Source organism: Sylvia atricapilla, chromosome 2, assembly GCF_009819655.1.
Source record: "Sylvia atricapilla isolate bSylAtr1 chromosome 2, bSylAtr1.pri, whole genome shotgun sequence".
Lineage (NCBI taxonomy): Eukaryota > Metazoa > Chordata > Aves > Passeriformes > Sylviidae > Sylvia > Sylvia atricapilla.
The window spans coordinates 12,594,555-12,608,065 of record NC_089141.1 but is presented as its reverse complement, the minus strand read 5'-3'; the positions used below and the strand labels follow the sequence as shown (position 1 = coordinate 12,608,065).

General features: G+C 43.8%; 1 protein-coding gene across 1 annotated transcript in view; it reads right to left on the bottom strand.

The window, feature by feature from the left end:
* Nucleotides 1-2,262, bottom strand: part of CRYBG3 (crystallin beta-gamma domain containing 3) — an 85,477-nt gene extending 83,215 nt beyond the window's left edge. Inside the window, exon 1 of the mRNA XM_066340830.1 lies at nucleotides 2,088-2,262. Coding sequence (XP_066196927.1) covers nucleotides 2,088-2,188 — 101 coding nt within the window. The 5' untranslated portion in view covers nucleotides 2,189-2,262. The remainder of the gene's footprint in view (nucleotides 1-2,087) is intronic.
* Between the last annotated feature and the right edge of the window lie 11,249 nt (nucleotides 2,263-13,511).

Below are 13,511 nucleotides of genomic sequence, written 5' to 3'. Positions count from 1 at the left end.
AAGCCATGCCGGCGCATACACTTCTCCTAGCCCTTCACAAAAGCTGCATTCCCCGGCTCGCCCACGCACTCCACACCTTCACAACAAACACCAGGGCAGCCCGGTCCCCTCCTGGCACTCGGGCTTTGTTCAGGCTCCACTCTGCTGCACGGCCGAGCTGGCTACATAAACACGAGGAGCAAACCTGCGGCACCGATCCCAGCCCGGCGCGGGCTAATGTATGCAATTACGCTAATGTGCGAAGAAGGCTGCCAGTGGAAACCAAATACGAGAGCGTCAGCATTCCTGAGTAGCGTGCCACGCTGCAGCCCGGCACAGCGAGGAAAAGCTCCTTAACATACCAAATGGGCCTCGGGATGGACAGGGCTGTCGCCTGCCTCCTCCAGGGAGGAGCCACGGCCACCACCCTGCAGCCAGCCCCGAGGAGCTCAGCAAGCCGGCCAAGGCGCCAGAGCCTTTTCCCACCTGCGTGGACTGCCCCAGCTTCCGAATGAAGAAACGCCTCTTGGCTGCAGGAAATGAAACAGTGACTGGGACAGAGATCAGGCTGCGGCCACAAGTTAAGTGGAGGTGGTCTACCATGAGTGCTACCTACAGATCGGCCATTTAGTGCACAAACCACTCAAGTGCCATCACTCTGCTCTTTACCAAGGTGACCGCTAGGCTTTTTTGTTTATCCCAAACCACAGCTGTAGGGAGCTGGCAAGGCGTCCTCTCCATGAAACCTGTCCCATTGCCTCTCCAGGTCCTCAGCCAGATACAAACCTTTGCCTTCTCCCGTATCTCAACCACCCTCGCCAGACAAAACAGCCAGGCTTTTCCAGCAGTTGTAAAGATGGCCTTGATCAGCAGCCTTACTCCCAATTTCTTTTTTCCACGAAATAAAAAAAGCAAAGTTTTCTGCTCATAAAAGACCAGTGGATCCTTGAAACTGTCAAATGCTTACAGTAAAAGAAAGCCTCCAAAGTTAAAAAATCCTCAGGGTGCATTTGCAAGACTGTTTAAGATGGTCAGTGTAAGAGAGCAATAGGCTCTTCTATTTTCCATGATCGCTGAGAATCTGCAATGCAAGATCCAAAAGCTTTTCACTGAAAGAACTACTGCGGTAGCCAGTGTCTATCTGATTAAACTGCATTTACTGTCTGCCGGCTTAAACACAAACCCATGCCCTATCAAGAATGACTCAGATTAAAACCAACATGTTAAAAGCAAAAAATAAATACTACACCCGAGGAAGTAAGGCCTAAGCAGTTAACACCTTTTCACCACAGAAACATGCTCGTTCACTTGACCGACAACTGGGCTGCCTGAGAAACTGAAGGAAACTTATCTGTGCTTCTTTCCTACTTACAGACAGAAATCAGTCACCAGAGACAGGAAAAAAAGAAAAAAAAAAAAAAAAAAAAAAAATAGAAGAAAAAAAAAAAGGAAGAGGAACAAACACGCAAGAAGTTTCCAAACCTTTTCATCTTGTAAAGTCTCCCTGCACTAAAAAAAACTACTAATAACCAAGTTTCCATAAACCACAGATTTTGCATTGAGACTTAAACACAACGTAATATTTATATTGCATTAACGCCTGATTTACACCAGTCCAAAAAAACCCTTTCAGCGTGAAAACTGAAAAACAAACAAACAAAACCCTCAAAGCCCTCAGCGCCCTGCCCCGCTTTCAGTCCCTGAGGAAGGGGGTTCCACCCGGGAGGGGGAGTCCCGGGATGCGCTATTCCCAGCAGGTTCCGCAGGGCCGGGGGTGCCCGATACGCCTCCCGGGGAGCCCCCAGTGCCCCCGCCCTGCGCCCAGCAGCGGCGTGCCCGCCCGGCAGCGCTGCCCCGGGACAGCCGCCGTCCCCGGCACGGCCGCGGCTGTCAGCCGCGCTCCAGCCCGCTGCGGAGCTCCCCGGACACGCCGCTGTCCCGGCAGCCGCCGCCGGGCCCGGGGACGCGCGGGGCGGTGAGCGCTGGCTTCCTCCCGCCGCCCCGCCACCCAGCGCTGTCGCAACAGGGGCCGAGGCCCCGCTCAGCCCGGCGCCCCTTGCTGTCCCCCGGCCGCGCAGGTGGCACCGCGCCGCCGCCGCGCCCCGTACCTGTTCGCCGTCCCCTCGCCGGGTGGGCTCCTGGAGAAGAAGCGAGAGAAAGTGCTGTGCCAGGAGAGGCCGGCCCGCCGCCGGCTGCCCCCGCCGGACATCCCCGGCAGCGGACGGGACGGAGACGCCGCAGCAGCCGCCCGGCACGGAGTCCCCGCGGCGGCGGCGGGCGGGAGGCGGCGAACGCGTCCCTCCGCCCCGGGGAGGAGCCGCGGCTCCGCGCCCCCGCCCCGGCCCTGCTGCCGGCGGGGCGGGCCGGGAGAGCCGCGCTCGGGGCCGGCGGGGGCTGCGGCGGCGGCGGGAGGAGATGGGGGAGCCCGGTCCGCGCCCCGGCAGGCGGGGAGAGCCCGGGGAGCCCGGTCCGCGCCCCGGCAGGCGGGGAGAGCCCCGGGAGCCCGGTCCGCGCCCCGGCAGGCGGGGGGAGCCCCGGGAGCCCGGCCCGCGCCCCGGCAGGCGGGGGGAGCCCGGCCCGCGCCCCGGCAGGCGGGGGGAGCCCGGCCCGCGCCCCGGCAGGCGGGGGGAGCCCGGGGAGCCCGGGGAGCCCGGTCCGCGCCCCGGCAGGCGGGGGGAGCCCGGGGAGCCCGGTCCGCGCCCCGGCAGGCGGGGGGAGCCCGGCCCCGCCGAGCGCCCGGGGCCGCGGCAGGGAGGCGATGGCCGCGGAGGGGAGAGGCTGCGAGCTGCCCCCGCGCCGGGAGGGTGGCGCGTTCTGTTTGGTTTGGGTTTGTTGCCTTTTTTTTTTTTTTGGTTTGTTTTTAAGTTAATGGATCATAATTAGCGTGAACAAAGAGAAAAGATCAGAGGTAGAAAAAACCCAAACAAAACCCAACCAACCAAAACCTCTGAAGAAGAAGGTTAGGCAGCCTTGAGAATCCACAGTTCTGACTGCAAACGCCAGTGCCTGCCTACTGCTTTGTTAGTCGGGCCAGCTTTGAGGTCCTGCACTCGTTTGTCCATGCGAAGTCAGGAACTGGCCTCGCGCTGTCCCGGGCGCAGCGTGGCCGCCACAGCATCAGTGCCTGCTGCCCAGCGCTGTAAACACAGGCATCCCTGGGGCTTCACCTCTCCCCTCTCTCTGCCACTTGAGGGTAACACCAGACCACGCTTACTGATGAAAAGTGGCTTGGAAGAAAGGGGTTCCCCTGCCTTTTAAAAAGTTTACTTCCTAGAAAGGAGTTTGGTTTAGTTTTTTGTTTGATTTTGAGCTTTTTGATACCAAACCCTTCATTTTTCTCCCTCTGTGAGTTGTGGCCACCCTTGACTTAACATCACACTATACCTACAGATGACCTTGCCATTGCAACAACACAGTGACAAATACTATCCTCATTTTATAGATCGAGGTGATGCACAAAACCTTAATGATTCAGAGTGTGAGTTACTGGTAAAATAGACCAGCTTTGACGCGAGGATTTTAAATTCAGAACCACACTTTCTCATCTTTGTGAGCAACTCTGCTGTTCTTTGTGGCAGCCTCCACCTTACACCTTTCTATCAGCTCCTTTTTGATTTGTGCCATCTCACGGAACTGTGGAATGGCTGAGGTTGGAAGGGACCTTAGGAAGTCACCTGGTGCAATCCCCTGCTCAACCAGGACCACCTGGAGCAGACTGCCCAGGACTGTGTCCTGATGGCTTTTGAATATCTCTAACTCCAAGGTTTCTGGGTAACCTGTGCCAGTGATCACCTTTCTTTTGTAAGTTTTTTTCCATTTTTTCACTTTGATTCTCTGTCTTAAGCAATGTGTCATTGTTACAGGCAAATATGAAGCTGGTACTCTAGGCCCATCTGCAGAGCAGCAGCAATAAAACAGCCTGAAAAAAACTGTCTGCTTTTCTGTCCTCTTTTTCCTACCTCAGCTATGGACAAATCTTTAAGAAATGTGCAAACAAATCTGCTCTGTATAGTCCAAGTCTCATATAGCTTTGATGTGGAATTTAAAAACAGACACAGCTGGATATTGGACGTGCACTTAAATTTTGAACCAGTCCAAACTGGGGCTAGCTGGTTGGATCACAGGTTACAAAAAGTACCTTTCTCACGGAATAGTAACCAGTCACAAACCTCATTCAGGGGACCAGCACTTAGTACACAAGGTTCTGTCCAGTTTTCAGTGTCCAGACAAGAAGCAGACAATTCTCTCAGTGATACAGATGCCCCAAGCTTTGCACTAAGCCACGAAATGTTTCATTCCAAAACAGTAGAGAGGAAAACAGGAAACCACATTTTCAGAGTACCTACACATAGTCACCAATTCTCACAGAAATGGCAATTTGGGTTAGAAGTGCAAAATTTAACAGCAGCTCCCAGTGGAACATCATAGAGGAGACACTCCTTCTGACGTTCAAAACAGAAGTAATTAGACTCCAAAACCAAATTAGAAAAGTGGCAATTTATTAGGACTGCACAAACAGGCTGCAGGGAGGCTTAGGCTCTCCATGACTGTTTATTAATTTTAATTCTCCTTTGCCACATACATCTCACAGCTTCCCTACCTATTGCTTAAGTAAGATCTAATCCCTAAGCTGTAGCAAACCTGAATATAATAATTAGCATTTATAAAGCATCCGGTGTCTTCAAAGGCTTCAAGCATTAATTAATCCTCGTAATCACCTCAGGATGTAGTTAAGTATAATATGGTGAGTGGTTTGCACACAGAGGCAGAGGCAATCAGAGCACCTTGCTGCACCCAAAGGCTGTCCACATGTGCCCAGAGGGGCACCACAGGGCAGCACGAAGCATTACCAGGGCTCTGCTTGTCCAAAAACAAAGAGCCAACCTAATCAGAAATGCTAATCCATAGCAGTAACATTTTGTGCTCAAATCTGTTCCTCCTTTCTTCGCTGCATCTAAAAGCAGAAAATACAGGAATGTACCAAATGACAGTTCTTCTGCAGGCAAATAATGAAAATATTAAAAATAATCAACATACTAAAACTGTATCAATATAAAAGATGCACATGGCACAGGTTAGAGAATCTCTTTCTGGTGGGTTTTTTTTTTTTTTTTGTACCCTGGAGTTATTGAGTATCACTATTTACAAAGAGTAAATAGTTTTGACACATTTAAAATTATAAAAGGGGAGCTCTACAACTCCAGCAAAAGGAGGAAAGGGAAACATTTTACCCAAAGCTGCAGTATCTGCCATGTGGCAGGTGGCCTCACACATTAGCACAGCTGCCAGCATTAACAGCAGCCCCAACATGTGCAACCCAAAACAGATGGGGCAAACAGGTTCCTTTCCGCCTCAGATTAAAGTGCTCACATGTGGTCCACACGAGGTAACACGGCGACACCAAAGGCAGGGAGAAACCATTAAAACACACTTGCAGAGGGATAGAATTGCACAGAAGAGGAAAATGTCAAGCAGGGGCTCTCTACATTTTTTTCCTAATTCATCCTGCCCAGAGTGTCACTTGAATGTCGAGTAAGAGAAGGGAGAGTGCTGTGCCTATTCCACATCCACTTAATTTTTCTACTGCAATTCTGATTATAATGGTTGTGCAGAAGGGAAACCTCCCCCTTCCCCTGGCTGATTTAGAGTGAGCAGATGGTGAAATTTTAATTGTGCTTTTGTATTTCCTCCTTTTCATGGGTCCTTAAAATCTTGAGTCAAATCTTTTGTTTTGTTTGGATACCAAAAAGGAAAGCAAATTTCCATCATGCTGGCTTAGGAGGAGCCCTACTTTCACACACTTCTTTTAAAATTTTCCTGATACATTAAAGTAATAACAAGGGGATAAATGTAGTCTTAAAACCTCCAAAGGAAACATTTTGTCTGCAAGCACATTTCATGCAACTATAAATGAAAACAACACCCTCAAACTGTTTCCATTGTTAGACCACTACAGTAGGAAGTGCTCTTACATTTTGAGGTGCAACTCTGCTATGCAAAAGCAAAGTTCAGTTTTCCATTTCATATGTGTTAATGCATTTATCTATCAAAATATTTAATATAGCTCTGCTATTTTTGCTTGTTAATAAGCACTCCCATTTTCCAGGCTCTTACAGAACATCTCTGCAGGTAGATGTGGCATGAACAGCAACAGTATTTTAATAATGAACAAGCTCTCACCTATCTTTCCTCTCCAGTCTATAATCTGTTCTGAATTGGTGTCACGAGACCATGAATTAATAAATACACATAAAGGAGTCATGGTGTGTAATATTTCCTAGCCGTTTTTCACAGTGTTCATTGTCCAGATGTTGAAACAAATACTGATGACTTTCAAATCTCTAATCTATACTTTAAAATGAAGGCGACCACAGAATGGAAGAGTTGGGTCTTGGCTATGTTATTACACAGATGAAGGATGTTAGCAAGGATTTCTAGGATTATTTTCTATCTAGCCATGACCTCCTGCTGTAAAGTATGTGCTGTGCAGCTTCCAGCAATCCTCATCCTTCAACTGTAAGCACACAGTTCCTCCATTTGATTTACTGAAAATGGTTTAAAAGGCAGCCACATGGCCAGCTGCTATTGTTCAAATGCCTTCATGTCTGGAGAAGACAGCTGGAAATTACTCATGGGGTTAAACAGCAGCTTCTGAGACCTGTGACTGTGTTCTTTATTATTTTGGGTAAGATTTATACACTGTGCTACTTATGGGCAAAGTTCAGTCTAGGAATGAAAATCTTTAAATAATCTTTTTGGAAAGCTTCTTCTGTTTGTTTTCCACTCTATTTGTTTTTCACTTGTAAAATTGTGACATTTACACCTAGCCAGCAGCAAAAGTGCTAAAAGGGGAAACTAACTGCGAAATACAAAATAAGAAACCATCAACCCACCTACAGAATCTTTCTTAAAGCAGACTTTTGCTGCACCTGGGCATGGAACAAAAAGCACTCAGAAGCCTCATACTGTGGTGGGATGTATGTACCTAATTACAAAAGACTGGACAACATCCAGCTGATTAGCACAGCTTGTCTGGGAGGCTCCCAAGACGTTTTTGACAACACCTCATATCAATTAAACTTGTGTGAATCCAAAACAAAGATTAAGCTCACTGGTCCCCTTAGCAATGTTAATGACAGCAAACCACCCTACTCTAACTGGAGCTCAGGAAAGTCTGCACTTCATGTAATGAGGTCTCTGTAAAACCCTCCTGCTCTGAGTCTGCTCACCTGCTAAGGCAATCTGTCTCTTCACCATCAGCCTTCCACAGAAAATTGTGGTTAAACAAAGTGTTTCACTGAGCTGATTTCATCCAAATTCTGACATACATAGTAAATAGTATAAAAAGCAGCACAAATAATTCAGTATTCATAAGAATGCAAGAGCTTTCAAAAGAGGTGTCTTACATGCAAATAAAAGAAATCCATTAAATACATTACCAGCTACTTATACATTGTAATTAATTTAACAGTTTTCCCCCTAGAATGTCTTTTAAATATCAGATGTGTGGTTAAAAATGAATATACATCTTTCTGTACAAATCTACACACTTTCAAATATAAAATCAAATTACTATTCTAATGGGCTTACCATATTTCCATGCATGTACATAAAAGTTCATTTTTAAATTTGCAGCTCACTAGGTAGTTTTAAATTGTGGTACAAGTCTATGTACAGTAAAATTAAGCCTCTGGACAGCAGATTCGCCTTTCTTAACTACCTTTCAAAGACTTCCCAAAACATGTCCCTGGACCCCAAGGCTTCCTAGAGCCACTGAGTGCAGACACACCAATGCCACTCCTTGTCTTTCCTGCTGGATTTCACAACACAGAATATTTTTTAACCCAATGTTCTGGACCCTTTATAGGATATTATTAAAAATGTTTGAAAATTAGAATACATATATATATATAAAGTAACCCCTTATCACATTCATACTGAGCATGTGTATAAGTATATTCTGAAAGGAATAATCTGTAGTGTCTGGAGAAATACACTGCAAAATATTCTGTATATAAAAATTACTCTAAGTACACCAGTCTCTAACAAGCAGAATTCTTACAGATTGAGCCAAACAGGATCATAAGAGTTTTTGGCTGCTAATGTTACAGATTCCCATCTGGTTTCATGGAACAACTTATTTTCCTCTCCATTTAAACTTCCAGTAAAAAATTCAAAAGAGAGAGAGAAAGAGGGAGAAAACAAAGAAGAGACCTTTTCTTATGTATGCAAATTATATCCATAAGTTATTCCAAACAGGGAGAAAATAGTTGTCTTACTACAGAACAAACAGAAAAACAGAGCCTAATTCTTGGCACACAAGTTCCACATAACAGTAACAATCTGTGGAACACACAGAAAAAGGGTAAGAAAGAAATCTTAAAGGCCAAGTTTGTAAGAATTCAAGTCACCATTGATCAGACCTGATTAGACCATAAGTACCAGCATAACTGACCTCTTCCCCCACACACATACACTCATTTGTTTTGTGGGGTTTTTTTCCCCTTTTTCCTTTTTAAGCCCAACACAACAAAACCTTTAATAGGGAAAAGAAGATTTCTTTTAATACCCCAGAACAAAAATTCTGAGTAATCCATGTTTCCTCACTCAAGCATTCATTGTTAGTAAAGTCAAGGCAGAAAAGCTTTTTCAGCAAAGTAAATGCCATCACAAGAAAACGCCTGGCTAATGGGGATGTGAGCCTGAAACAGTCTTTTTATCTCATGTTGTTCTTTAGAAATATTTTCTGTGTTTAATGCACAGCTCTGGTCTAATAAAATATGACTTAAAGGACTAAAGGGGTATCTCTACAATGGAAGATGGTATTTCATAGAATGCACTTAGTGTAGTTCATAAATAGTAGCAGTACTCTGTGTTTTCCAGTTTTCAGGGTGTGCTGAACTGCTGCGGAAAATAAAGGCTCACATTATATCTGTGGTAAATCAATTCTCTGGATAAATCTGTCAATTTTTCTTTATATTAGGAACTGATTGAAGTATTCTTGTTTAGTCTGATGCCACTACCAGATCACCTGTCATCCACTTCACAACTTAGGCATTGCTACAACCTTTAAGAAATTCCACAGAGAGTTTGTATTCTGCTTCAATTAAGGACTTTCTTAAAGGCATTACCTGACCTGATGACAGAACACACACCTCAAGGAAAGCACGGGACTTATTACCTGCAAAAAGAGGGGGGTTTAATGCTTTTTTAAATCATTGCATGACATATTAGGGTAGATACAGAACTAAGCAGTTCTTCAAGTAGTACTTTAACAGTTATGGAATGGGTAAAAAGGAAATTTGGTACTTAAAAATATTGTTACAACCTGAACAACGTGATTTTGCCTATATCTTTTTTAATTTCCAGGAACTGCAAAGCTACAACATAGCTTTATTATATTATTATATGTACAAATAATAATATTGGTAAGTCAGCACTGAAGTGGCTGTTCTGCAATTTTTTTCTAACATAATAGCAATTGATCTCATTTTATAATGGTAACACTGAAAGAAATAGTAAGACTCAAAACCTTATTGCAAAATACAGCAATACTTTCTAACCACTAAATTGGATTAGTTTATAGATCAATTTACCCTGCTTTGAAACTGCTGCCAAAAAAATTTTAGAGCATTAACTTGCTCTTCATTTAAAGCTTAGCAGAGGACTCAGAAAACAATTATGCATAGGTTCTAGGCATCTGAAAACAGAGTAACACTTCCCTGTTGAAAACTACCTAAGGATGTAAAAGATCAGCTCAGAAAAGGGGGGCGAAGAGGGAATAAAAAAGAAGTATTACAAGAGAAAAGCACCACCTTTCCCAGCAGAAACCTTCCACCTTTGAAAATAAACCTTTCACCACTCCTCTAAAGCAAGAATTAATGACTGGCCAACAACATCACCTCACACATAAAAATGTTAAATTGGGTCCAAGATGCTTTAATGTAATCCACTGATGATGTACAAAACCCCTGGAATATTGCTATCACTGAAAACAACATCCACTTTCTGGTTCATTGATTCCATTTGTTACTCATTAGACCAATTTTTAGACACTTTTTTTTTTCAGTTTATGCTAATATTGGTGGATAAGCTTAAAACAGAGATTTACTTGCAGAGTGATATTTTAAGGAAAAAAAAAAAAAAGATTGCAAGGTTCTTCTCCTAGTAACACCTTTAAATGTGTGTGAACATAAATACAGATGATGCCAAGAACAGCAGTGATGCCTGACAGATGACTCTTTTATTAGTGACATACAGATTTTAATATTTATTATTATTTACTCATGACTGCTTGTTTTTCACAAATGACATTATGTCATTGCCTTCAAGTTGGAAGTGTTACCTCTTAACCCCTGTCCAATGGTTATATCCTGTATTTGTGGAATAAACTTTCCCAGTTCCAAGTGAATCATACTGCAATATTTCCTAAATATTTCACTGGCATTATTCCTGGGGAATATTGGCTTGGAGAGACCTCTTGCCAAGTTCAGCTGTTCTTTCCCGTGGTTTCAACCCCATGGTTTGAAAACTTAGGGGTTGTTTCCCTCTTAAATTGGTATAGGCATGCCTCCACTGGTGCATTAATTCAGGTCACAAGGGTATTTTAAAGATAATCCTCACTAACAGTGCTTTTGTTTACATCACAGAGTTGGCTGGGAGGACATGAACTGAATTCTTTTTGGATGAAACTCCACCTCAAAGCCAAGAGTGCACAGTGTGCTCCAAGGACTGAGAAGCCCCTGGAAAGGCTCAGGCTGAAGGAAACTGAGGCCACACAGATTTACACATCAGACTCTCAGCACCAGCTCTCTTTGCTCTGTGAAAGCAGTTTGATGGGGCTGCACTCATTAGTCTGTACTGCCAAGCATCCACTTCAATCATTTATCATGGTTATCTCACCGAGCCTCAGGAGGCTTAGGTTTCTTTAATATTCACTAGCATGACTCCAGCCCAAAGAAATTTCCTCCACACATCCCAATTTCCTTGATTTTTAAAATCTTTCCCAACTGTTTTTTCTTCCCTTTATTGAGAACTGTTAGGCAACTCTTCAGCAAACTAAATTTGGTTCAGTAGCTATTTTGCTAGGCCTTCAATCTACTTACTGACCTTCAAAGACAACGTTGTTTGCCAAAAGACTGCCGAGCATGAAGGTGCTAGATTTACACTTCTTTTACCACACAAGTTACCCTGTTCTTCAAAGGTGCTCCCTGAATCCCAGAGAAAGTACAAACATCCCTTTCGAGCTGGTGCCTGAGTAAGATGATTGCAATACAATTAAGTCCATCTCCTGGTAAACAGTTTGGAGAACACAAGATCATTTAAAGAGAGACAAGAGACATTAAGAGCCTAGCTTTTATTTAAAGGATTGATTTTAAAAGAGTAGTGGGAGGGGGTTTCATGCTGTCATATGAGAAGAGTGGGAAAAGCAAAGCTGGCTGGTTTGCATGGTGAGACCCTGACACCCACTGAAGGAGAACAGTACATTATCACGTACATGCTGTACTTGTGAGAGCAAAAATTTCATATGGCCAGGAAAATGCAACCAATTAAGTGGTAAATCCAACTGACTGAACAGTGAGAAATTAATTACAAAGTGCTAGTTCACACAAACACAGATGCTTCCCTGATGTAACTTACTGTGACAGGAGCGACAGAGCCTTGAACTAAAGGATGATTACAAAATATTACAAAAAACACTTAGCATTTGTTACAAGAGAGCATTTAAATTTCTGAACTCTGATTAGCTATTACACACAGTATTAGTTTTGCATAGTAACATGCATTTTTAAATTTAAGTAGTGAAAAATAATAAAAAAGAATCAGGGCATATAAAATTAACCTTTGAAAGGAAACTTTCCTGATCTTTCTGAAAGAGAAGAGTTGGAGCTTTCACTTTCTTGGTAGTTCCCTTTTTTGCTTTTTTAGTGCTGTCTTCTGTGACCTTCTCTCATTATCAATTTTGTTGCTCAAAAAATAGCCATCCAAAACCAAAACAACAGGGAAGGGAGATGCAAAGTTTCACTAGCAGAGTTCTCAGCAAAAGTTAAAAGAAGCAGACTAAAAGCTGAGGATCAAGATTTGTAAGGGTTTCTGCAAAATGTGAAATAAGGCAGGCCAGAAAGAACTAAATAAATGGATGACAGGAATTAATCATAAAAAGAGAGATCTTCCAACCAAGTAAAACGAAAAACAAGTAAAACTTAAAGCAAACAAACAAAAGCTCCCCCCAGCCCCACCCCTTTTGAGATTAAACACCATTTCTTGGCTTAATAAATGTTTGCTTTTAAGGACAAGCATTTTGAATCAGCATTACTTTTACTTCTTATTACCCACAAAATGATATTTCCTAGTTAAAGCTCCTAAGAGATAAGCTGCTTTCCAAAACAGTTGCACAGCTGTTTTACAGAAGCCCTAAAGTGCAACGTTACCATTCCACATATTAGCACATCAGAATGCCTGTCTGCAGACAACTAAGCTGAGCTGTTATGTCTGGTCCTTTACAGCAGCTTATCTTTCATATTAGTAAATAAAACACCCCAAGGAAATTACAGTTAGAGGGCTGAGATTAAAAGGAGGCTCCATTACATTTACATCCTCACACTTAGAACTGCCCTTGCTTCATGTGAAATTGCCTGGGAGTGTTGAGGCCATGCAGGCTCTCACCACAGCTACAAGGAGGAGTTAAACACAGGGTTCTCATGGACTGCTGTTCTCAGTACTGGAGAGGCACAGCTAGGAAAATTAGGATTTACACATTTACCTGATAGTCCCCCTCCCAGTAAAGAGACCTAGAAGGCAACACTTGCATGTGCAACACATGCAACAACTGCACCATATTTCAGCTGAAAATGCTAGTCTTAAGCCTGACCAGGCATAATTCAAGGAAATTAATAAATATATAGGTGGGCAGTGTGCTTAGAAGCAACAGCACAAAACGCTGAGTGGGGTGTAAAGACCAAATTCCCTAGGTCTCTTTTGATCACTCTACTGCCCTTCAAGTTACCACTAAATGCTCACACCTACAGTATCATGGATCAAAAAAAGGAATATTCCCTTGTCTGCTTTGTTCCTCAGGCACAGAGAACTTGTCAATGCAAACTGTCTGGAGCACCCAGATAGAATTCATTCATTACTTGAACATCCTAAATGTAATGGGAGAATGGCATGGAAGACTGACAACCACAAAAACCAACCCCAAAGCAGCCTTTTTGCACAGATGCATGAGGATTTTGTGCAATATGTGATCCTTGTACCAAATTCAACATTTTTAGAGCAACTCAGGCCTCCAGCACCTGTGGATATTAGTTACTTATGCCTGTACTCCAAGGTGGGAAGGAGAAGTGAATGTGCAGAGATCCCCTCAGGAAGTTCTACGTTCACAGAATGATCACAAATGTTCTAAAAGTATGAGATATGGTTGAAGCAGTAATAGGGGGAGGAAAATAAAAAATCCAGCATTTTGCTAATAGGACTGTTCCATTTCCATTCCTTCCAACAGGTCTTCATTCAGACCAGTGGCCTCATAGGGG